Raw genomic sequence first — 23,947 nt, forward strand, 5'->3', positions numbered from 1 at the left:
ATAGCCGTATTGTAAAACATGAGGGACAACTACCGCAGTACTTGCAAAATTCGGACACGAGCTCATCTCTATGCCAGGCTTTGTTTTTAAATTATTATATGCATTTGATTGTGTGTTGAAAGAATCGAGTACAAACTGCAGCAAAAGTTTGTTTAGCTTTCCTTTAAGTTGCGCGGCTTAACAGCTGACAGCGTTGCCACATCTCGCACAGCTACCACGCATGCAGTTCTCTTCTTCTTTTCGGAAACGATTTCGCATAGCGTGCAACAAAAAGCTGATAAAATAAATAAATAAAATGGTTGGAACAACTTTAAGCGCCGATGAGAAGAAACAGCTGATTACACGCAACCTGCAGGAGACCCTGGGCGAGGATAAGTTGAATAAAGTACTGCAGGAGCGCGATCTAAAGATCTACTGGGGCACAGCCACAACGGGCAAGCCACATGTCGCCTATTTTGTGCCCATGTCCAAGATAGCCGACTTCTTGAAGGCCGGCTGCGAGGTGACGATTCTGTTTGCCGATCTGCACGCCTACTTGGACAACATGAAGGCGCCCTGGCCGCTGCTGGAGCTGCGCACCAAATACTACGAGCAGGTGATCAAAGCGATGCTCAGCTCGATTGGCGTGCCGCTGGACAAGCTGAAGTTCGTCAAGGGCAGCGACTATCAGCTGTCCAGGGAGTACACGCTGGACGTGTACAAGCTCAGCTCGCTGGTCACCATACACGATGCGAAAAAAGCCGGCGCCGAGGTCGTTAAACAGGTGGAACATCCGCTGCTCTCGTGTCTATTGTATCCGGGGCTGCAGGGCTTGGATGAAGAGTACCTAAAGGTGGACGCACAGTTTGGGGGCGTTGATCAGCGCAAGATTTTCACCTTCTCCGAGAAGTATTTGCCGCAGCTGGGCTACGAGAAGCGCATACATTTCATGAATCCCATGGGTGAGTCAGAGCATGAGTCATAAAATGACAAATCTCTAATGCCTTTTTTACGCAGTACCTGGCCTGGCTGGCGGCAAAATGTCCTCATCGGAGGAGGACTCCAAAATTGATCTGCTCGACTCGCCCGCCAATGTCAAGAAGAAGCTGAAGAAGGCCTTTTGCGAGCCCGGCAACATAGCCGACAACGGTTTGCTCTCCTTCATAAAGCATGTGCTGTTCTCGCTCTTCAAAGAGGGCGAGGGCTTTGAGATCTATCGTGCTGCTGATAACGGTGGCGATGTTACCTTCTACCAGTACGCGGAGCTGGAACAATACTATGCCGAGAACAAGCTGCATCCGGGCGATCTGAAGGCCTCGGTGGAGAAGTACATAAATCGTTTGCTGGATCCCATACGCAAGACTTTTGAGCAGCCCGAGTTGCAGTAAGCCTTCAAGATTTGATGCTCCAGTTCAGTTAACTACATCTTATCCATTTTTCTTTTAGAAAACTAACTGCCGCCGCTTATCCGCCACCTGCCAAGGTGAAAGCCAATGCGGCTCCTGCTGCCGGCGCCGCTGATGAGGAGGCGCCGCATCGTCTGGACATACGCGTAGGCAAGGTCATTGAGGTGGCGCGTCATCCGGATGCTGATACACTTTATGTTTTGAAAATTGATCTGGCGGAGGCACAGCCACGCACCATTATCAGCGGTCTGGTCAAGTTTGTTACTGTCGAGGAGCTGGATCAGCGTCTCGTTGCGGTCTTATGCAATCTGAAGCCGAGCAAAATGCGTGGCATATTGTCCGAAGGCATGGTTCTGTGCACCTCCAAGTGAGTTCAGCTGAACAGCTTGTTAACCCCCGGACTCTTTAAATGCTCATCATTTTCCTTTACAGCGCTGATCACACAGTCGTTGAGCCCATTGTGTTGCCTGCATCAGCCACGGCCGGCAGCCGCCTCTCCTTTGAGGGCTACAGCGGCACGCCCGATGAGCAGCTAAATCCCAAGAAGAAGGTGTGGGAGAAGCTGTCGGTCGATTTCAAGACCAATGCCGATGGTGTTGCCGTTTGGAAGGACAATTTCCTGCTGACGCCCGAGGGCGAGCAACTGACCAGCAAATTGGCCAATTGCGCCATCAAGTAAACCGATAACCAGCCTGCCTGAACCGTGTAATACTTAACTAAGTCGACAATTCAAAATTCGAAACGCATTTTTGTAACTTGTTCTAATTGAGTTTTTAAATATATAATGCTTAAATGAAACTAGCAAAAGAATGGTTTTTAAAATTTAGCTAAAGTACTCAGAAAGTACAGAAAGTACTCATTCTAAGCGATATTTAAGGGAAATATATTTTGCAAGATCAATTGTTTGACACAGGTAAGCAAACATTTCGCTCTTAAATTTTCGGATAAGTTAAATCAGTTCGAAAATCGTATTTGAATTGCGGTTTGAATACTTTTTAAGCGCCGAACGTTGCTAACTAGTAACACAGCTGTTTGAGCTTTTACAGCACTGCCAATATACTCATTGTGGCTATCGATGTTATCGATACTAAAAGCGATTGAAGGCATATTCGTTTTAAAAAGTTAGTTCGGTCACAGGTAAATAAATCCAACAAAATGCCCGTGGTGGACACAAAAGACCCCGTGCTGCTTCAGAATCAGCAGGAACAGGTGGCGCACGTGGATCACGTCAAGGTGGCTTTGGCGGATTCCCCTGTGGCAAGCAATGGCGTAATTTCACAACGCGTTGCTACTTTTTAGGCGCCCAGCGTTGCCAATTGGCAAAACAGCTGGTTGAGCTTTTACAGCACTGCCAATATACTCATTGTGGCTATCGATGTTATCGATACTAAAAGCGATTGAAGGCATATTCGTTTTAAAAAGTTAGTTCGGTCACAGGTAAATAAATCCAACAAAATGCCCGTGGTGGACACAAAAGACCCCGTGCTGCTTCAGAATCAGCAGTAACAGGTGGCGCACGTGGATCACGTCAAGGCGGCTTTGGCGGATTCCCCTGTGGCGAGCAATGGCATAATTTCACAACGCATTGCAACTTTTTAGGCGCCCAGCGTTGCCAATTGGCAAAACAGCTGATTGAGCTTTTACAGCACTGCCAATTTACTCGGTGTGGCTATCGATGTTATCGATAGTAAAAGCGATTGAAGGCATATTTGTTTTAAAAAGTTAGTTCGGCAACAGGTAAATAAATCCTACAAAATGCCCGTGGTGGACACAAAAGACCTCGTGCTGCTTCAGAAGCAGCAGAAACAGGTGCGCAATATATGTATACTGGCGCACGTGGATCACGGCAAGACGACTTTGGCGGATTCCCTCGTGGCGAGCAATGGCATCATTTCACAACGCATGGCCGGTTTGTTGTTGTTAAACTTGCATTTCGAGTTCATGTGAAATGTTTTCGTTTTGTTTTTGTTGAACAGGCAAACTGCGCTATATGGACAGCCGTCAGGATGAACAGGAGCGCGGCATTACCATGAAAAGCAGTTGCATTTCCCTCTACTATCAGGACTACAGCAATGCTGATTATCTGATTAATCTGATAGATTCACCGGGTCATGTGGACTTCTCCAGTGAGGTTTCCACAGCTGTGCGTCTCTGTGATGGCGCCATAGTCGTTGTGGATGTCGTAGAGGGCGTGGGCCCACAAACTCGCGCCTGTCTCAAGCAAATCTACGAGGAGCAGTTGAAACCCGTGCTGCTGCTCAATAAGCTGGATCGTCTGATACTGGAGAAACAAATGACACCGCTGGACGCTTACTTTCACCTCACGCAGGTGCTGGAACAGGTGAACGCTGTGCTGGGCAGCATATTTGCCTCGGACGTGTTGGCCAAGGAGGACATGAGCGACAAGAACAACTATGAGTCGGCGCTGGAGAACGTCGATGATTCCGATCTGTATTTCTCCCCAGCCGCTGGCAATGTGGTCTTCTGCTCTGCCTACGACGGCTGGGCATTTGCTGTGGGCGACTTTGCGACCACCTATGCGGAGCGCCTGGAAATGCCGCGTGCTGAGCTGGAGCGAGCGCTCTGGGGTGACTACTACTACAACAGCAAGAAAAAGTGTGCGCTGGCTGGGGCACAGGAGAAGGCCAAGAAGCCTATGTTCGTGCAGTTCGTGCTGGAGAATATTTGGAGCCTGTACGACACAATTGCCGTGCGCAAGGACAAGGACAAGCTGCCGCTGATAGCCGAGAAACTGGGTCTTAAGCTGGCGGCGCGTGATTTGCGCCTGACAGATGCCAAGCTGCAAATCAAAACGGTGCTCGGTCAGTGGCTGCCCATTGACCGCAGCGTGCTCCAGATGGTGGTGCGTCATGTGCCGCCGCCGCACCGCATCAGTGAGGAGCGCGCCCAGCGCCTGCTCTATCCGGCCAATGTGGAGCTGAGCTCGTTGCCAGCCGAAACGCTGGCGCTCAAAGAGAGCTTCCGGAACTGCAATGCGCAAAGTGAAAATGTAATCGCATTTGTATCCAAAATGACGCCCGTACATGTGTCGCATCTGCCACAGAATCGGCCAAAGCGTCTGACAGATCAGCAGCTGCAGCAGCGACGCGATGAAGTGCGTCGTCGCATTGAGGAGCGCAAGCAGCAGAGCGAACAGTCCGCGCTGGATCAGCTCACGGCGGGTGTCGAGCAGCTGAACACACAAACAGTTGTAGCAGAGGAGGCTGCGCCCGCGGAGGAGCGCAACGAGTTCGAGTTTATTGCGTTCGCACGCGTCTTTAGCGGCACGCTGCGACGTGGCATGCAGCTGTATAATTTGACGCCCAAACATGATCCGCGCCAGCCCACACATCGGGTGCTGGAGCAGGCGCCCTATGCGTCACAGGTAACTGTCGGCGAGTTGTACATGTTCATGGGCGGCGAGCTGCAGCTGCTGGAGGAGGTGCCCGCTGGCAACATTGTGGGCATTGGCGGCTTGGAGGAGCACATTGTCAAGACGGCGACACTGAGCAGCACCCTGGACTGCACCTCGTTCAGTGAACTGAGCATCATGGCCACGCCCATATTGCGCGTGGCCATTGAGCCAGTGCAGCCGCAGGATATGCCCAAGCTGGTCAAAGGACTCAAGCTGCTCAATCAGGCGGATGCCTGTGTGCAGGTCTCTGTGGCGCCCACGGGCGAGCATGTGATAACCACCCTGGGTGAGGTGCATGTGGAGAAGTGTGTGCACGATCTGGAGCAGAGCTATGCCAAGATCAAGGTCAATGTGTCCAAACCAATTGTATCGTTCAGAGAGACCATTGTGCCGGATGCCACAGTGGACATGGTCAACGAGGCTATTGTCAAAACAGCCGATGACAAGGATGTGACCAAAAAGATTGCCACGCAGCAGACGCTCAACAAGCTGGGCACGCTGCGTGTCATCGCCCTGCCGCTCCCCGCGACCGCTGTGCAGCTGTTGGAGCAGCACAGCAACGTCTTCAAGGTGCGCCTGAAATTTTGGAGTAGTTCAGTTAGTTGTTAATTGATTTTTGTTGCCTTTTTAGGAACTGGCTGCCACACAGCGCAATACTCTGCTCTCGGAGAAGTTCTCAACACTTTTGGCCTCCATCAAGAGTCAGCTGATTGTCGCGCTGGAGGAGCTGCAGCTGCATGGCTTGAGCTCCCTTACGCCTGCTGAGCTGGTGGAGCGCATTTGGGCGCTGGGTCCACGCAATTGTGGCACAAATATTCTGCTCAATCTCAGCGATTACGAGCAGCCCGACTTTTGGTCCACACAGTCCAAGAGCTCTGACACAGATGTGCGTGTCACCAGCGATGCGCGCAGAGATTTCAATAGCTCCTTGGTGAATGGCTTTCAGCTGACGTCGGGCGCGGGTCCGCTCTGCGAGGAGCCCATGCAGGGCGTTTGCTTTGCGGTGCTCGAATGGTCACTGCAGTCCGAGGGCGAGGATTTGAATGCGCGCGGCTTTGGACCCTTTTCGGGTGAGTTCAAAGAGTCATATGCTTGATTATAGTTCCTAATAATTTTCTCAACCCCAACAGGTCAAGTGTTAACGGCTGCCAAGGAGGTTTGTCGGCAGGCTTTTCAGAATCAGCCACAGCGTTTGGTTACGCCCATGTACAGCTGTAATATTGTGGTCAATGCAGAAATGTTGGGTGAGTCCAATGATATCTATGTACTTATTCAGTTCTATGCCTTGAAAACTCCTAAAAAATTCATTATTAATATTGTTCTCGCTGATAACAGTGGATTTCTATGTTAAACATGGGCTTTGTTTACATGTGAAAAACCGTTTAACATTTGGTTAACATTTCTTTGCTTTGCTAAACATAATGTTAGATTTGTATGTAATGTTATTAACGGTTGTATGTTATGCTATTCAGCTGTAACACGCTGCTATTAACAGTGATTGGCTAATGTTAAAAACAGTTATCAGTTTCTCTATAACATTTAATAACTATATTTAACTGCTGGGAATATTTGCATTGTGCTAGACACTGTGATATCTGTTACTTACAGAACCAGTTATGTTATGCCCTTGCAAGCATATTTTAGATGGTATTTCTTATTAGATAAGAATGAAAAGCATTTTACTATTTGATTAATATTTAAATTCTGTATGAAACAGAACAGAATATGTGGGTTTTTTAAAGTACAATATTAACGAGCTCTTGAATGCTGCTATTGACATATTTTACAGTTTGTAACAGTTTGTGCTTAGGCCATTTTAATCAGCAGAGCTGTTGGCATAAGGGCAATGTTAAACAACAGTGAACAGCTGTTAATAACAGCGCCTCGTTATGTTCCGCTATCAAAAGCAGTTTCTATTCAGCTTAAAGGCTATTTCCCATCAAATCTATTGCCCCATGTCCATTATTAATTGCAATGTATTTATTATTTATTTAACTAAAATGTATAAATAATTTATTACATACGCATTTCGTATTCGCAGCAGAGCAAAAATTCTTTCAAAATCGTTTGGCGAAACGTTTAGTTCACATTGATAATTTGTTGTTGTTTAATTTAACTACTAGTAAATGCAGCTTAGGTCTAACATAAATAGGCAACTAAATGTAGTTTTCTTTTGTTTATAATTTAAATAATTTGCTTCACTGTAAATTAAATAATTGTTAAATGTTATAAAAACGTTGAGGCCATGGGCTTGGGTTCAATATGCAAAACAAATTAATTAAACAATTAGTGTGGGCGTGGGCGTGGGCGTTGGCGCGTAATTGTTTAATTAATTCGTAATTGTTTTCAAATAAATACAAAATACGAGTATTTGTTAAATTAAGGTAACAGGAGCGAACGCGATCAGCTCACGATCAGAAAATGCCATTTCAAATGCTTATGTTTAAGTGCTTAGCGTCTAATTGTATATACGTTACGTTGCGTTACGTTACGTGACGTGACGTAACGTCACGTTAAACCGCCTTGTCTCTTGCGTAGTCATTGATCCCGTTCTATCGCCGGGCAATCAGTAGATCGCGATCCATTTGCTTCAGTCACAGTAGCTTGCAGAGTATTCCAAAAAATTCGTGGCTCGCTCCAAAATTTTGTGCTAGAAAAATTTACTACTAAGGTTCCGTTATGTTTCGCCTAATCCCAGACAATGGTCTGTTGAAACTCCAGCACACGATCCCAGGGAAACTCGGGCTCATAGTCATCGAGCGTGTCCAGCGATCGCTTGGCACGGTTCGCCTCCGGCGGCGTTGTTAGCTCCGCCGTCGGTGGCTCGCTCCGCTCCAGATTGGCATCCGCTTGGAGCGTGGTGCGCGCCTCCGCCTCATCGCTGGCCTGTGTGCTGCTGCTGGGCACCTGTTCGCGCTCCTCGGCGGCCGCCTCAATTGGCGGCGCCTCGCCGCGTCTCTCATTGTTGCGTCCATAGTTGCTGCCCGGAAAACCGTTGAGCGTAAACTGATCCGGTCGGAAATTGGGCGAACTGTGCGTATGCGAGCTCTCCGGTCGATTTAGATACTGATACGAGCTGCTGCCGCCGCCGCCGCCGCCGCCGTTCTGGTAGGATTGATCCTGCGGGTGATAGTTGGCGCTTATGGCCGAGCTGCCCACCTGACTGCCCGATGAGCCGCCATAAACGGGCCTGCCATAGCTGTCCTTTTGGGCGCCAAGTGTGCTGCCCGGACGATAGAAGGGCTTCTGGAGCTGATAGCGCTTGGGCGGCTGGACGCTGGGCTTGCGCACAGAGTAGCCCGGCTTGACGCACATCATGCCGAACACACGAATTCCGGGCACGCTCGCATAGGTGGGCTGATCATGAGCCATGGGTCCCTCTGTATAGTATAGATGGGTTTATTAGGATTGCCAGGATTGTTTAATAAGAAGAACTTTAATGGTTTTTTAGCTCTTTGCTGGATATAGGGTATCATCTAGTCGTTCACTGGTTGTACTCACCCATCTTGAAGTGATCGGGACAGCGGCAGATGACGAGATAGTGCGATTTACCGGTGCGTGTATTCTGCAACGCCAGCAGGGACCAATCCTTGGGCGAGCGACATTCGCGCATTTCAGTTGTTGCCTCGCAGGTTTTGGCCAGCGTAATTGCCTGTTGGTTTGATTCGGTTGGTGTAAGCCAAGAAGTATGTGATTAGTGTAATGAATACCGTTTGCCCGTCTAGACGTGGCTAATAGCTGGGCAGCTCAATTAGACATTCACTTGGCGGCGTCTGTCTTGCTTTTGATGTGGCCCACAGGACGGCAAAGAAAGTGGCCTGACGCGCTCTACTTCTAACTGATCGTGGGGCAAATTGAAAGTTAACATGCAACAGGCGAGAGCTGAGCCTGGGGCGTTGCCCAGGGCAGTTGAAGAGGGGGGAGGGGGGGGGGGATTGCCATATTAGCTAAGCTTGCCAAAAAATTGTTTGCCAATTGGCAGCAGTTGATCCGTGTGTGCCGTGGCTGAACCCCTTTCAATTGCCCGACATGATTGTCCTTTTAACAGATTTTTCGTGTTGCACTTGGGCTACTGTTGTTGTTGTTGTTGTTGTTGCTGCTGTTGTTGTTGCTGCTGTCAATAATTTGATTGACTTGCGGCGGTGTTTGCATGCGGCTGACTGGCTGGCGTTTCCTTTCGCCCGCTCCATTGGCTGCCAATTGGCTGCCATTCAGGTTAATGTGGCCTGCCAGTTACCCACAGCATTTGCCAGTTGCTGTGCCAGTTTTTCTAGCTTAAACGCATTTTCATAATTTTCCTGTGCGCTCTGGTACAGTTCCGGCAAGACATGCCGCAGCACAGCAGCAACAACAACAATAACAAGTGTGGCATTTAACGGTACTCGGTTGCACAATTAGCCAGCCGCAGCCCACACACACACACACACACACACACCTGTGGACCCCTTCCCCCCTATTATAATGTTGATTATTATTTCATTTATGTGAAATTTTATTGTGCCACTTGCAACTCAATTATGCCCCACCGCACCACTAATTGCCACATTAATGCCACACACATGCAGCGGGCGGTTTGTGGGAAAAGTCTTGTTAACAATAAAACCCACAGATCCTTTCAGGAAATCAGGCAGCAGCAATCTATGAAAGCCAATGCAACTGATCAGCTGGCAGTCGTGCCCAGCCACATAATCTATCATTGATACCAATTACTTATACGAATTGCAATACACTGAGCAAAAAAGCGGAGGCTCTTCACATGAACTTTCTGTTTTCATTAGCGTTTATTTGGCTTGGGCTTAGTTTTGGTTAGCTTTTGTGATTTGTTCTGTTTAGACTTCCTAAATTAACTTTCTTCTGAAGTCAAGCAATATATCCTAAGCTAGAAGTTCTTCTTAGTTTCCGACTGTTTTCTAGCTAAACTTTGTTTCTACTTTATACGAGGTTTTGGAAAATATCTTTGAGATGTTTGTCTTTAAGGTAAATTCTCATCCTTCTAATTATATTATTTTTAATTTATTAAATTTACTCCTGGAGCCATTTTCGTCGTCCATTCCTTGGATTATTTCTTGATAAATGTTTTTCATACTTCTACCTAAGCATAATCCTTAAGGTCTTTAGATATCTTTCTCTATATATGTTTTTATTCAACAGTATCATGTGTGGTTCGCAGAATAAGTATTTCCTGTTCGCACGTTTTTTTGCTCAGTGTAGCTGGTTTGGTTTGAACACCCGCTTTCCCCCTTCACTGTTAGCTGGCAGACTTACCTTCTTCTTATTATCACCGACCAATTTGGTGGTGTGCTGATCATCTTCGTTGAGGCTGGCCGAGCAGGGATCACGATATCTGCAAAAAGACAGATTGGGTTTTAGTGTTTAGCAGCTGTCTGTCTACCGAACTCTGCCCAGCTCTGGCAGTCGGAATTGCGAGCCCAGTTGGATAACGCACAGTTGGGCGCAACCAGGAACAACCAGCTGAGCTAGCTTGGGGGGCTTTACTGGATTGGGCCTGGATTGCGCCTGGGTTGGGTTTGGGATTGTTGTCAGCTCACCTTGATGGACAGGCGCAGAGCGGTTGGGTATAGTTGAGCCGCACGTAGACCGCATTGCAGACCTGCTGTATGGCGCATTCGGGCAGCAGATAGATGTGTTGATTGTGCGGATAATAATGATATTTGGTCGGTTTCGCTGTCGCCGTCTTCTGCAAATAGAATAGTTAGAAACGAGCCGTTGAGTTGTGCTGTATATAATTTCAACTGTGGCCAAAAGGTTTTGCTAATTAAACTGCAAATGCAATTGGGATTAGCTGGAGATTTGAGCGTGGGCTTGGCCAATGGCCAATGGCCAACTCGCCAGTCACCAACTGTGCTTGTCAGCTGCAAATATTTGCTATTTGTTTTGCAGCTCGTTGACTTGCCATGAGCCCAGACCAAGTGCCTGTTGGCTGCTGCATTGCAAAATTGACGCAAACAGTTTTTTAATAACAACAGACAGGGTTCGCGCTTAAATTGAAAACGGTTAAACATAATAAAAAAACCAAGTGCAATATTCTATGCCAATCTTCGACTCGACTCGGCTCTGCATTCAAAATAGCTGCACCACAGCAGGTTAATGGCAAACGAGACCCTCGCATAATGCCACAAATTGCTGCCAAGCGGAAACTCTTCGGCAAGACGGGTGAAAAAAAAAAAAAATAAAAAAAATGAAAAGTTATTAAGAAATTGATGCAGTCAACTGCAAGCTGGGGTTAGACTATGACGCCGGCAGGGAGCAGGAGGCCGGGGTGTCAGCCCTTGGTAACTGCCAAACGCACTCCGCTTGCTATTTACTTGGCAATTTGTGCACAGAACTCAGAGCTCAGAGCTCAGAACTCAACTCAAGCCCCGTCACTTCCTTTCCATGAATGCCAGCCATTTCCCCTTAGCTAACTTTTCTATGTAGAAAACTTTCTAAAATGTGCTCGCATCTTGTTCGGAAGGGAAGGCTGGCAGACGCTTTTCATCATTTTCCATATACTTGGTGACTTTTGTTTGGCTATTCAAAAAAATGCCAACTACTTTCGCATATTGTTTTTGCAAATATTTCCTCAACACAATTGAAAGTTGTTTGTCGAATGGTTCGCCTCGGCAAATGTTTTCCCTTTCCGCTTGATGCGGCAAAAAAAAAACACGCACAAATTAAATAGTCATTATGTTCGGGAATGCGTAAACATTTGTTCAAGGAATTCCTGGTACCGCAGATTGTCTAAAATGATTGAGGGCTTAATTAATTGCTGGTGTACGGTAGATTTTTCTAGGTCTCGCATTGATTGTTCCGGATTGATGAGCACACATTCGTGATGTACTAGGAAATCTGTTAAGTAATGCGAGTTTCAGAATGTAAGTGCAGCTAAAATTAGCCAGATAAGCTTGTCGTCAGTTATTTGTCTAAATGAGATCTATAAATATATTAGTTATTATTCTGATTGATTGACTGATTGATTAATAATGCTCCGCCCAAACGGAGAGAGCTAGAAAGTCGAAAATGTTGCACGATTTTCTATTGTTTGCATAAAAATGAAAATTAAGAAAGGAATTTGGAAAATTCCACAATAAATATGATTAATTTTCCATTCAATTGGCTTCAAACTCACTCGCAAAATGTTATTTGGTGCGTGAAAATGGCAAATGGAATTTTCCCATTTGTAGAAAAGAAAAAAACTGTGTCTGGTAACATCTTGTTTAGAAACCTTTGCAGAGGGTATTATATTTTTGTCACGGAATCTGTGCCGTATTGTAAAAGTATATTTATTCTCGAGCAGCATCAACAAGCTTGGACCAAGCGCGTCATTTATTAATTTTCCTATGCTTTTTGCATATTTTCGAAATTATATCAATATCGGAACACTATAGCATATAATTGACATTGGAACGTTCGGTGGATAAGTTCTTAAGTTCTTGTGTGAACAAGGTTTTTAAGTTTATCAAGATATTTTTTTAAACAATATATAATTAATATATGTTTAGGGAGCCTTGTTGTAGAACTAAGTGCATATTGTGCTAGGCTTTAACTTAAAGAGTTTTGGCATAAAATAAGTATCTTGAGTTTGCAGCTAAACAAGAAGAGTTTCCAGCTCAACTCTCAGCGCATGACTCATACGCCATGTTGGCTGTCATTGTCATCCTCCGAGCTGAAAGTCGAACTCGAAGCTCAACTCTCACTCGGTTTGTTAGCAATTTTCCTTACTAATTGCGACTTGTAGTTGTTGTTGTTGTTGTTGCTGTAGTTGTTGTTGGCTCCTTGCTACTTAGCACATAATTGAACTTAACTTCTTTAGCTTAGTCGCCTCTTTAGCTCTCGTTGTGCCCATGCACTTCACCCAGAAAATAGCGCTTCCCATGCCAATCATTTGCATTTCGACTGAGGCCCCGGAGCAGTTGCTTGCCCGTCTCCCCTCTTCCACCCTCTCTTTCCGTAGTTGTGCTGTGATTTACACTGGCTGGCATTATTATTGAGTCTTGAGCGTCTTGAGCGTCTTGCTGTTGCACTCTGTCCGCGCGCTGCAGTCAGCTGTTTGTCGCATCTGTCCAAATGTGCAACTGTCGCCTCGGCGCATTGTTGCCGGGGCATTGTGGCAGGGCTGAATCTCTGGCTTGTTGCCTGTCTAGTTGGCTGACTGCCTGCCTGTCTCTTTCACTTTGGCTAAGTACATTTTTAAATATTTACCATGTTGTTGGACAAGCAACTGGCAACTGGGCAGGCAGCAACAGGTGGGCTGGCAGAGGCAGGGGCTGGCGGGCTGCTGTTGCCTAACTAGTCTTTAGTTAAAGAATTTTCCACGAATTGCAAATTAAAGCGTCGCCTCGCGTCCGCTTTTTAGTTTAATTTTTTTGTTTTCGGTGTGCAGCGTTCGACATGGCACACGGGTTAAAGTTCAGCCTGTCGCTTCGCTGTCGTGTTTCTAGCGCTCTTCGGCTACCTTTCCGTTTTGTAGTTGTGTTGTTGTTGTAGTTTTTTTTTTTTTTTTTGTTTTTCCTGCCGCACGTCGAGTGTTGCGCGCGTCTCGCCTCATGAAGTGGCACGACCTTTTGTAGCATTCGCCGTTGATGCATTTCGAGTGCCATGAATTGCGTTTTGATTGAAAAGAAAGTGACATTTCCGCTGATTTCTTTGCTGCAGCAGCGCATTTGCTGCTGTTGCTGTTGATTTTCCTTTTCTGCATGTGCTCTTGCCTATAAATGTTAGTTCTGCTGTCGGGTTCAGCTGCGCTGCAACCTTTGCCAGTTTTGGTCAATGTTTGTTTAGTTCTTGCTGTCAAATACATCGACTCTGGAGTGTCAATTAAGCGCTAACTGTTTGCCAAAAACATTGCCAGCTAATTTTTGACTGTGTGCAACACGGCGTATGTGTAATCCAAGTAAATACCTAAAAGCGAAAGCCCTTTAATTACGGCAGACATTGATTGAACATCTATAAAGAACTGCGATTTTAGTTTATTTTATTTAAATACAATTAGCAGCAAGTTTAGTTAGCTCTTAACACAGCTAAATTTGAAGTATCGATAACTATTGATACGGTACGGTTATATGGCATCGAAGTAGCGGTAGTTTTACGGCTCTATGGTCTATGCACAATTTTACTGACCTTGATAAAAATACTAATTGTTTATATTAATTTGCAAAGATAATTATCTGCATTTAAAGCTTAGCTGGCGTTATCGATATCTATAACTTTGCAGCTCTTTAGAATAAGCTATTTGCTTAGTCACTTATTAGTAAACGCGATCGACACTACGTACTATTCACCATGTACTCTTTGTTTTATTTTGATGTTGTCAGATAAGACGTCTATCTATAGCTAAGTCAAATTGGATATGTCAGCGTTATCGATAATTGCATTGTTTGCTCGACTGATAAAGTTATCGATATTCGATTATATTTCAGAATGCTTCTGAGTGAAAATAATGTAATTAGTATCTCTTTATTGAGTATTTCATTATGGATAATGTTATCGATAGTTCAATACTAGCGAAGCTTTACACTGGCTACTCTATCTATCCACATTGTTAAAAAATATCGATATAATGACCCCTATCTATCGATTGGATATACTAGCACTTGCCTCTTGTCCTTTACACCCATTTAGACTCACGTTGACTGAAACTATCGTAACTATCGATTGACGCAATTTTAAAGATTCTTTCTGCTTAAATTTGTATGCTCGAATCTCTCTGCTTTGATTCGCTATTTGATAAAATAAGCGACAAGTTTTGACTAGTCGCAAGCGTATTTCCTTTTTGGAAAAATTTCTCGTTTTCATTTGGTTTTCTTTTCATTTCGTTTAAAACTTGTCCCATTGATTCAGCCACACAAATTTACTTTTAATGAGCGGCAGCTAATGTTAAACGCGTGCAGCTGACAGCGAATCCAGCTTGGGGCTACAGTATCTGAGGGTTACGCTCGAAAAGTATCTCACAGATGCGAAAGCGAGGCGCTTGGGAAACGCCCTCGAGCTGTCAGCCTGTTGAGCTGTTGATTCAATGCAAATTTTATATAGAGTAGTTGTGTAGGTCATGCCACGCCCACCCGACCTCACGACCGCCCAAGTGAAGTGATTTTCTGTGTAGCTGGCGCACAATTAATAAATAATTTTCATTTCATTTTCATTTGAGATTTGATTTAATTACGTGAAAGTCGCCACGCTTACAAGTCACGCCCCCGCCCCCTCACACTTAACCTGTGGGCTGTATATGGTGTAAGAGAACAGTAAATTAGTTGCCATTATGAGTGTGTGTGTGTATGTGTGTGTGTGCGTATGTGTGTGTGTGTGTGTGTGCTGGTATGTGTTGTTGTCTCTCACTTGTGTGTGTGAAATAACTTTTTTTTTTTGTTGCTTTCGAGGGCTTTTTATGTGTTATTTAATTTGATGCGTCAAGTGAAAATGAAATTTTGTTGTGTAGTGTGTGTGTGTGTGTGCGTGTGTTTATTTAATTGTTGCTTGCAGGTTCTTGTCAGGTTGTTGTTGTTGTTATTTAAAGAGCGTGAAATCTCAAGTAGATTGCCGGCTCACGATGCTGCCGCGGGCTTTTCTTGTTGTTGCTGCTGAGCTAAAAGCTACCGAAAATCCAAAGATTTGCCTTTTACTTGTTGTTATTGTTGTTGTTAAGTACACATTTCACTTGAGTTGTTGCTGCCGTTGTTAGGTTGTTATATTGTTAACTGTAGTTTCTCATGCAAATCCACGCAATTCATTTGTTTGTTTATTTGCTTTCAAATGTTGTTGCTGCTGTTGTTGCTGCTGTTGCTGTTGCTGTTGCTGTTTGCTCAACGCTTTTTTCCGGTTTGCTGGCCATTGATAGCCATCAGCCCAGCACAGTACAGCATCAGCATCAGCATCAGTCCAGCGCAGCGCAGCGCACTTGATGGGGCAGTTAAAAAATATTTTTGAACTCCACTCAAACTCTAGAAATTGCTCTTGGCCGCGGGGCGTAATTAAAAAGGTTCAATAAATCGCCAGCTGATGGCCAGTTTGGCTGCATCCGTTAGATGCATAAAGTTCAGAGTTTAAATTTCTGTTTGGCCATTCCTGGAAGCGGACAGGGCATGCCAGGCAGACACGACTAAGGGATACTCTGCTAAACAAGCATCGCAATTTAAAAAACTTTTGTTTTATACGCTAGCAGAGAGTATGCAAGGGTATGCCTCCTGTGTGAGTGTTTAAGTATATTATGTATTCTTGATTTTGTTCTCTGTTTGTTTCTATGCCAAGTTCTAAAGTTTTTTGCTGTAGCTTTTGTTGATCTATGTGCAAGAAATTGCCCGCTTCTAAGAAATCTTAAAACCCAAACAAACAACCAAGTCGAGTAGATAAAAATACTTGCTAAGCAAATATGCTGGCACTTACTTATGTTCTATATGCTCTATTGGCAACAGTTTATTTAGGCATAAAAAAGTATATATATATATATATATTTGTATATGTATCACGACAGAGGAGACATGCAACTAGCAACTTCCATCTTTAGTTGCAAACTGAGGCAGCGCTGTCTCTGCGCATGCGTAACTGATATCCATCTTGGGCGGCGTTACATTTTCTTTATATACACACACATATTTTTATCTATATATATTTATTTTTTTCCGCGCTGCGCATAACTTGTCAAACAACAAACAAAGCCGGATGGGCTAAGCGAGCGAGGCCATGGTCAAGCCGAGCCAGGCCAGGCCAAGTCAGGCCGGGCCGGGCCCGTCCTGGCCATGTTGCGGCAGCAGCAGCAGCAGCAGCAGCAGCAACAGCAAGACTCTTCTATGATATAAGTGTAACACGTCTCATAAAAAAAATGAAAAAAATAACTCGCCCAATGTTTGCAACGTAAGCGTCGGAGATTGCATCAAAGCGCTAAACGCGAGCAGCAGCTGATGGCTGCGGGCGGCAGGCACAGGTGTAAAAGTGGGAAGGGGAGGTGGAGTGCGGGGACACCTGCACATGCACATGCACATACACAGCAATTACATTATTTCGCAGGCGGCGTTGCGTTGGCAACAAAATTGAATAATCCAATTGGCCGCTGCACATATGCGGCAGCAGCAACATTCCATGTTGTGCCACCGGACAGAGCGGACACAGTGGACACTCGACTCGTGTTCATAATTGTTGCGGGCCAAAAAAAAGAAGAAGCAGCAGCGAAAATAACTGACAAGCGTTTAATGTGTCAAATGCAAGAGCAACATGTTGCTGCTGCGACAAGTTGTTGTTGCAGTTGCTGCGAGTTGTTGCTGCTGCGAGTTGTTGCTGCTGCAAATTGTTGCCTTTGCATTGGGCAACGTTAATTTGTTCTAATTTGTTTCTAATGCTCGCGCAGCTGTCTTTCTAAGCTATTTTTGTGACTTGTCATAAGCTCATAATTGTTGTTGTTGCTGTTACTGTAGTTGTTGCCGCTGTCCGAGTTGCTTTCGTGTTTAATGCTCAGTGCCGTAATATTTTTCTTTATGCTTAGTACTTATTACTTATTGTTGTTGCTGTTGCTCGCCGCTGGCCGAGTTTATTGTTCTAGTTTTGTTGTGGCCCCCTTCTCCGCCCCGCTCTACGGTTGCCCCCTTGTGGCATTGGCTCTATTAACAGTTCTTTCGGGTGCCCACACTCGGCTGTTTGGGTTTGTTGAACTCTTAATGAGTTTATATGATCTTTAACGAGCAATGCATTTGTTTGTTGGGTCACTTTTTTTTCCCTTTTGGGGAGACATCTCATCTCATTCCATGGAACGGATGCGCGTCTAATGAGCAGCTTTATTATTTGGCTCCGGGCGGGTATGAGCACAAAACGTTTGCCATCTGTGCTTGATGTTTGCTTCGGATTAAGCCATTTGGTATTTGGAATTTATTGATGGAAATATGTTATCTTTCACTTCATTATAAACCAATTTTATCAGTATTGGGGCTTAAATGTGATCTATAGTCGCATTATTGCTTCTAATGAAAAGTGCGTTAAGGTAATCGATCGATTTTTTAACTTTACTCAACGCAGTTTAGGTTTGCATTATTGATAATTGGTTCCGTTAAATGAAGTCGATACTTTTGATAAATAGAATCTAGCAAATCTTGAGTCTTGCAATTGAATGATATCAATTTTATATTCCAATTCCAAAGGAGCATGCGAATTTTTCTATGTTACTATCGAACTGAAGCTAAATGAAACGGCTCATGGACTTAAACCCAATCTGCATTGGAATTTATCAACTTAATCGATAATTTCAATCGAACTTGCAATTTTACTGATCTTTAGGATCCAGTTACTAGCTGATCAGAACCTTAGAAATACCACTCTTCTTTTAATTGTCCTTCAATTCTACACAGATCTGCTTTGCAGTTTCTGTGCATGAATCAGTCTATCGAATATATCGATTGTTTAAACTATTGAGCTATTAATGGCTTTACCTTTACCTTTCTGCAGCGCCGTAGGATAACTGAGAATATTCAAATTGTGAACGGATATTAGGAGTTCATCAGTTTTATTCCTTAACCAAAAAAAAAACTATCGATTTGTTTGTTATGACTTGCCGATAGTTACGATTGTCCGTCTTACAATGAACACGTAGGCTCCCAGCTCTTAGATATAATACAGAAATGGTCTTCTGTTGCCGAAAGGCATTTAATTGGGTATTCTACTCTTTTTTCCCGAAAAAAGTATCGATTCAAAACAAATGCTTTTCGTGAAAAAACGAGCTCACTTTTGTTTGGGACCCATTTTGCATTCAAGCATCGCATTATTTGCTCTTTTTGGACAAATTCACTTAGGTGCGGGTAAACGTAACTATCTATCGCTCAGCTGGTCGTTTACCTCGAACAAAAGGCGGTTCCTAACCGCAAATGGTCAAAATGTTTACATTTTGTTTTCAACGCTAACGCGCACATCAAATAGCGTACCCCCGTCTCTCTGCCCAGGGAGGGTATCAGATTTGGAAGAGTTTTTTTTTCTATAGTTGTTTTTTTTTTTGGGCGTCTACTCACGTACAGCTTGTGGTCATTTGGAGGCGGAGGGAGCAGGCGTTGACTGAGGGGCGTGACTTACCTGCAAAATGGAAAGAAAGCGAAATTAGTTGCCGAGAAGTTTCAACATAATCGCAATAATAATAGCAACAAATTCCATCTGCATCAACTGCTGCCAATTCGCATTTAAATAAGCCATCAACTTTCTACATGTTGCAGTCAACATTACGGGGCAATTCCATACAAATATTGCTTTTGATCTGTGGCAGAAGCCGCTGCAGATTTCAATTTAGCTTAGCACCAACAACAACAACGACAACCAACAACGTTGCCTGCCTTTAATTTGTTGCGCCTAATTATTGCATTTCGCTGTTGTTGTTGCTGTGATTTTTGTTGTCTTTTGTCTTTTGCCGGGGCCATTTCTTTGGGCATCTCTTAATGCTATGCATAGAGCATTATAATATGTAGTTCTCTACGTTCCGAAGGCCTTGAGGCCAACACTTTCTTTATTGGACTTTCTTTAGATTTATCTTTTACAGCTTTGCCGCCAGCGGCATTTGCTTTCTGCCTTTTGTTTTTGCGTTGCGCTTCACTGTTTTTCGCATCGCTTTTCCAAGACAGCAACAAGAAGAAGCAGCAGCAGCGGCAGCAATCGCTGCGGAATTCCAACATTATGCAGTGCGTTAATTATGGGAGAGCCTGCGGTACTAATGTCTATATCATTGGGTGCGCACCCTATTAAAAACGTAGCTGGCAAAATAAAAAAAGGCAGCCAGCAAAAAAAAAAACACCCAAGTTGGCTTTATAAAATGCCGACCTTTAAAGCTAACTTTTTGCCTAGTTTTCTAAGGGGTACACTGAAAAAACTGTAAAGGAAATTCTCCACATTACATAAATCGAATCCCAGCACAAAGTTCTTGACAGATTTGGGCTTAGATGATGAGCTCTAAACGATGCTAGAACATTCTTAATTTAAGTTCAAGCTGCTTTAATAAATCTTAATATGAGTCTGTATGAAGAATTTGAGAGCATCAATTTTTTAATTCTTTCGAGTTTTGATTAAGCTGTTAGTTCTTTAGGGATATATTCACCTTATTAAATATTGTATACTTGATTTAAGTGTTTTTTATACTTAAAAGAATATATCTTTGTGCTTTACGGCGTTTTTCTTAGGATGCATTGAGCACCTGTCTTGAGATAACTGAGAATATTGAATAGATCGGTTCTCGCAATCTTAGATATCTCAACTCTAACTTAAGCTTAGTATTTCAAATAGTAACTAATTTTTTTAAAGCATATTTATTTAGTTTTAAGATTTTGTGGACTTGTTTCTCAATGCAGCTCCGGGCTCATTTCAAGAATATTGAAGTATCTATTGTATTTAAAATTTCTTATAAGACTTCAGCAACGAAATATGAGGCAAAGATTAAAGAAATTTTCCCAAATTGACTTGAGCTTGAAGTATTTAGCTTAAGAGTATTTAGCAAGGCTTGTGATTGGCCTTTAGTTTTTTTTTTTTTGCAGTGCATAAGAAAATATCGAAACTGCGGACAACGATTTCGTCACAGTCCTTTGTCTCAGTCGTGACCGCTGACTGTGGCGAATGATGATGGTTTTGTTTTTGTTTTTGTTTACCATGTTTTGAGTCCGGGACAAACTGCAATTTGCGACAAATTCTGTACGTTAGAAAAATTTCACTTGGCAGCAAACTAACCGACTGTCGTCGTTGTGTTCGACCATTTGTGGGCATTTTGTCTATAGTTTGTAACCTCAATTTGCATTTGAGTTTTGGTACAACGACAAATATGGCCAAAACAAATTTCGTTTTGGTATTTCGACAGCTCTTTTCTTTTATTATGTTTTTTTTTTTTTTTTTTTTTTTTGCATGTTGTGGGTATCTTCGATTGTGATTACTGTTGGCCGTTTTGATTGCTATATAAGCAAGAGATAGAAAATCGCGTCGTTTGGGTTAACAGTAAATCAATTGGCAGCAGAACGTATCTAATAGATATACACACACACACACACACACAAACACACAGACATATTGGCCAAGATACATCAGCATTTACAGCTATCAATCATAATTAAGTGAATGATAATCAAAATGGTCAGCATTATGATGGACTGACTGACTGACTGGCTGGCTTGGAGTTGCTTTATTCTTGCCCAGCCTTTGTCTGTATTATTAGAGGTAATGATAAAGAGCCGCAGCTCGAGCGGATCGCTTCCAAGTCTCTGGCACCGTTATGCAGGTTAACATAACTCCCAGGCGAAGCAGCAGCAGCAGCAGCAGCTTCTTGCTCTCTCATTGTCTCGACCTCATCTCGTATGCAAACGCAGGCGCATTCCCGCAAGTCTCACTTTGAGATACAAATACAGATGCGCGTGCGAATCGCTGTTGTTCTTGTTGTTGTTCCTTTTGCTGTGGTATCTAACATTGACATGCTGGCAACTGGCAACTGGCAACTGGCTGGCAAATTTAGCACGCTAAGCTGAGAGCCAAGTCGACTGCAGCTTTCATTTTAGACCGGGTGACAGCCCAGCTATGAGTTGCTGTTGTTGTTGTTGTTGTTGTTGTTGTTGTTGCTGCCACAAGCTCAGACGCTGCCACATTAATTTATTAGTCGCACTTGCAATTGCTGTTGGGTGTTGTTGCTGTTTCTGTGTAAAAGATACGCACACGTTGCGATACATTTTTTTATTTTATTTTTTTTTATTTTTCACCAGCAACTGTTGCCTGCAGCCGTGGCCCCTAGTTGTCGCCTATCAAATTACGTTGCTGGGATGCCAAACCAACAACATTTGAAATCTCTGGCATTTTTGTAGTTGTTGTTGAAACCATAGCTGCAGCAGCTTGTTGCCTGCCTTGTTAGTGCAGCGACCGAGCGAGAGAGAGAGAGAGACATAGAGAGAGTGAGCGAGGGATAGAACGAGAGAGTGGGCGAGTGGGCGAGTGCAGGCTGGCAAATGAGTAATGAGAAATGAGGTTTATGCGCTGTACGCTTATCATGAATTTGCAGCTTACGAAAAGCAAGATATATATATATATGTAGATTTTTTGCGCTAAGCTCGGTTTGAGCTATGTTGCAGGCGTTATTAATCACTTTTTACTGTACCAAATTGCATAGAAACAATAAATATAGAGATAAGACAGTTATAGAGAGGATAGAGAAATCAGAGCTCTGAAGCCAAAAAAAGTGATGGTATTTTTGCATATAATAAAACTGGATATAGTCTAGAAATAGAGTTCATTTGATAATGAGAGGCATAATAGACCCAGAAGATCGTGGTATACCCTACAAATTATAATATATAAGAGCTGATCGAGTCGCTTTATACGACGACCTTGACGTTTAATTCTCGAATAATTTCTTTGCAGTACGCTTTAATCTTCATCTCAATCAGTTAAGTCTCAATACTGTTTATATCATGGGATTTTTTTTGTGTGTCATGACTTGTTTGACTTTCTCATAATGTGAGCCCAGCTTTGCTTAATTCCGCCTTTATGTAGATCCAGCTTAATATCATTCAACGAACACGTGTAAACCTGCCCACTGAGTTTCCTCTATTTCTATTGCTGCGGCGATTCGGTTTCGCCTGCCCATCATGCCAGATATTGCAACTGGGAATATCACTATGTATATGTCCAGTGTAAAATTCGCTCATTAATTTTCGCGTACCCCAACTGACATTGATTGAAGATGCGGTCGTGTTATGGATGCATGGGAACTACATCAACTAAAACTAAACTAAAGCCCTGCTGCTGCTGTTGCTACAGTTCCTCCTGCTGCTGTTGCTGCTCCTCCTCCAGCAACTCTTGGTGATTAATACAACTGGCAGGCAATTGTCTTCTTTTCTGTGCTGCTCAATTTGAGCTCCTGCTAGCTTTCCATTTTTCCATATGTGATCTTTTTGAACCCAATTATTGTTGTTGTTGTTGTTGTCTGGAGTTTCTTGCCAAATGACATATATTGCATAGCTTTTCATTTCTATGGCTGTCTGTGGTGGGTGTGGCCACGCCCCGTGCACACGCTTTTGGCCCACAAACTTTTGCTTTTATGGTTGCGAATGATAAACTTCGATGACTTCGCTGATACTCAGTTTGGTGGCTGGGAATTTGGCCGTCTCCTCTTCGCAGTTAGAAAGCGCATTTTTCTGCTGCGATCCATAATTGCCCGCTTGTGGTTATTGCAGTTGTTGTTGTTGTTGGTTGTTGTACCCTTTTTGCACCATTTTGTTGTGGGTTTCATGCCACTTACCAGCACTCTGGCTGGCTTCTGCCACCTTCCCAGATTGCAGCTCCTAGTTTTGTGGCTATTTGTGGCTTTGTCCATTTTTGTTTTGGGCTGCGTTTCGTGCGCAATTTGTTATTTTAATGATTTCGATGGAATCTTCTCCCCCCCCCTTGCTGCATATAATTGCGCGGGTGTTGTTGTTGTTGCTGCTGCTGCTGACTTCTGTTTTGGATTTGGCGAGAAAGTCGCATTGCATTCCATTCAAATGCAGCTCAGAGGCGACGCCAAGTCAAAAGTTAAAGTGTTTACACGCCTCTCTGACAATACCCACACACACACACACACACACTTAGTACAACACACACAAATCTGACAAATAGCCAGACAATAGCAACAGCAGCAGCAACAACACTAGGCACAAGCAAGAGTGTTTCACTCAAGTGTGCCTGATTGCAAGATGCCCTGTAGCCAGCTTTTAAATGCTGTAGCACACATTTCTACTTATGTATGCAACACAGCAAGGTCACAATAGACAGCAGTTGTGAATGCTGTTCCTAGTTTTTCACAGCATCTATAGTTCCCCTTCTTCAAAAACTTCCATATCTATAGTTCAATCTTTATGAAATTTCAAGAGCTTTAATCTGACGTAATTTGTGTTTATACCAAAAATCAATGCGATATCTGTGTCATTTTTTAGGTTTGTTGAGATAGTAGGAGCTCTTGCAATCTCAAAGAACGTAGATGAATGTAGACTTACAAGAAACAAAATCTTGTCTTTCTAAATGTAAACTCTTAAGCTGTTCTAGTCTCTCAAAATGTAGGCGATATTTAGCTGGACCTTATCATATTTGCTTTGCAACTTTATAACACCCCTTCACACAATTGCCATGAACGCCGGGTATAACAACAAAGAGCAATGGCTTACAAATTGCTGGGGACGTTCAGCAC

At 43.8% G+C, this 23,947-nt stretch overlaps 3 protein-coding genes across 3 annotated transcripts in view; 2 read left to right on the forward strand and 1 right to left on the reverse strand.

The window, feature by feature from the left end:
- Positions 1 to 221: 221 nt before the first annotated feature.
- On the forward strand, positions 222 to 2,183 carry TyrRS (Tyrosyl-tRNA synthetase). The gene is made up of 4 exons (XM_002046213.4): positions 222 to 941; positions 997 to 1,363; positions 1,426 to 1,752; positions 1,818 to 2,183. The coding sequence occupies exons 1-4, from the start codon at positions 296 to 298 to the stop codon at positions 2,062 to 2,064; spliced, it is 1,587 nt and encodes a 528-aa protein (XP_002046249.1). The 5' UTR covers positions 222 to 295; the 3' UTR covers positions 2,065 to 2,183.
- Positions 2,184 to 2,891: 708 nt separating this feature from the next.
- LOC6623887 (elongation factor-like GTPase 1) overlaps positions 2,892 to 23,947 on the forward strand; it is a 98,599-nt gene continuing 77,543 nt past the window's right edge. The window contains exons 1-4 of the mRNA XM_002046214.4: positions 2,892 to 3,294; positions 3,362 to 5,370; positions 5,432 to 5,870; positions 5,931 to 6,044. Of these exons, the coding sequence (XP_002046250.1) occupies positions 3,141 to 3,294; positions 3,362 to 5,370; positions 5,432 to 5,870; positions 5,931 to 6,044 (2,716 nt within the window). The 5' untranslated portion in view covers positions 2,892 to 3,140. The remainder of the gene's footprint in view (positions 3,295 to 3,361; positions 5,371 to 5,431; positions 5,871 to 5,930; positions 6,045 to 23,947) is intronic.
- dsx-c73A (doublesex cognate 73A) overlaps positions 6,763 to 23,947 on the reverse strand; it is a 28,590-nt gene continuing 11,405 nt past the window's right edge. The window contains exons 2-5 of the mRNA XM_032435071.2: positions 10,350 to 10,498; positions 10,066 to 10,144; positions 8,302 to 8,452; positions 6,763 to 8,180 (exon numbers count right to left, since the gene is read on the reverse strand). Of these exons, the coding sequence (XP_032290962.2) occupies positions 7,489 to 8,180; positions 8,302 to 8,452; positions 10,066 to 10,144; positions 10,350 to 10,498 (1,071 nt within the window). The 3' untranslated portion in view covers positions 6,763 to 7,488. The remainder of the gene's footprint in view (positions 8,181 to 8,301; positions 8,453 to 10,065; positions 10,145 to 10,349; positions 10,499 to 23,947) is intronic.

The sequence above is a fragment of the Drosophila virilis genome, chromosome 3 (genome assembly GCF_030788295.1).
Source record: "Drosophila virilis strain 15010-1051.87 chromosome 3, Dvir_AGI_RSII-ME, whole genome shotgun sequence".
Taxonomy (NCBI): domain Eukaryota; kingdom Metazoa; phylum Arthropoda; class Insecta; order Diptera; family Drosophilidae; genus Drosophila; species Drosophila virilis.

Bases quoted from the DNA above. Each gene is read 5' to 3' on its own strand.
- TyrRS (XM_002046213.4), top strand. From the start codon at position 296: ATGGTTGGAACAACTTTAAGCGCCGATGAGAAGAAACAGCTGATTACA. The intron at 942-996 runs GTGAGTCAGAGC...TTTTTTACGCAG, and splicing joins ACATTTCATGAATCCCATGG to TACCTGGCCTGGCTGGCGGC. The intron at 1,364-1,425 runs GTAAGCCTTCAA...TTTTTCTTTTAG, and splicing joins TTTGAGCAGCCCGAGTTGCA to AAAACTAACTGCCGCCGCTT.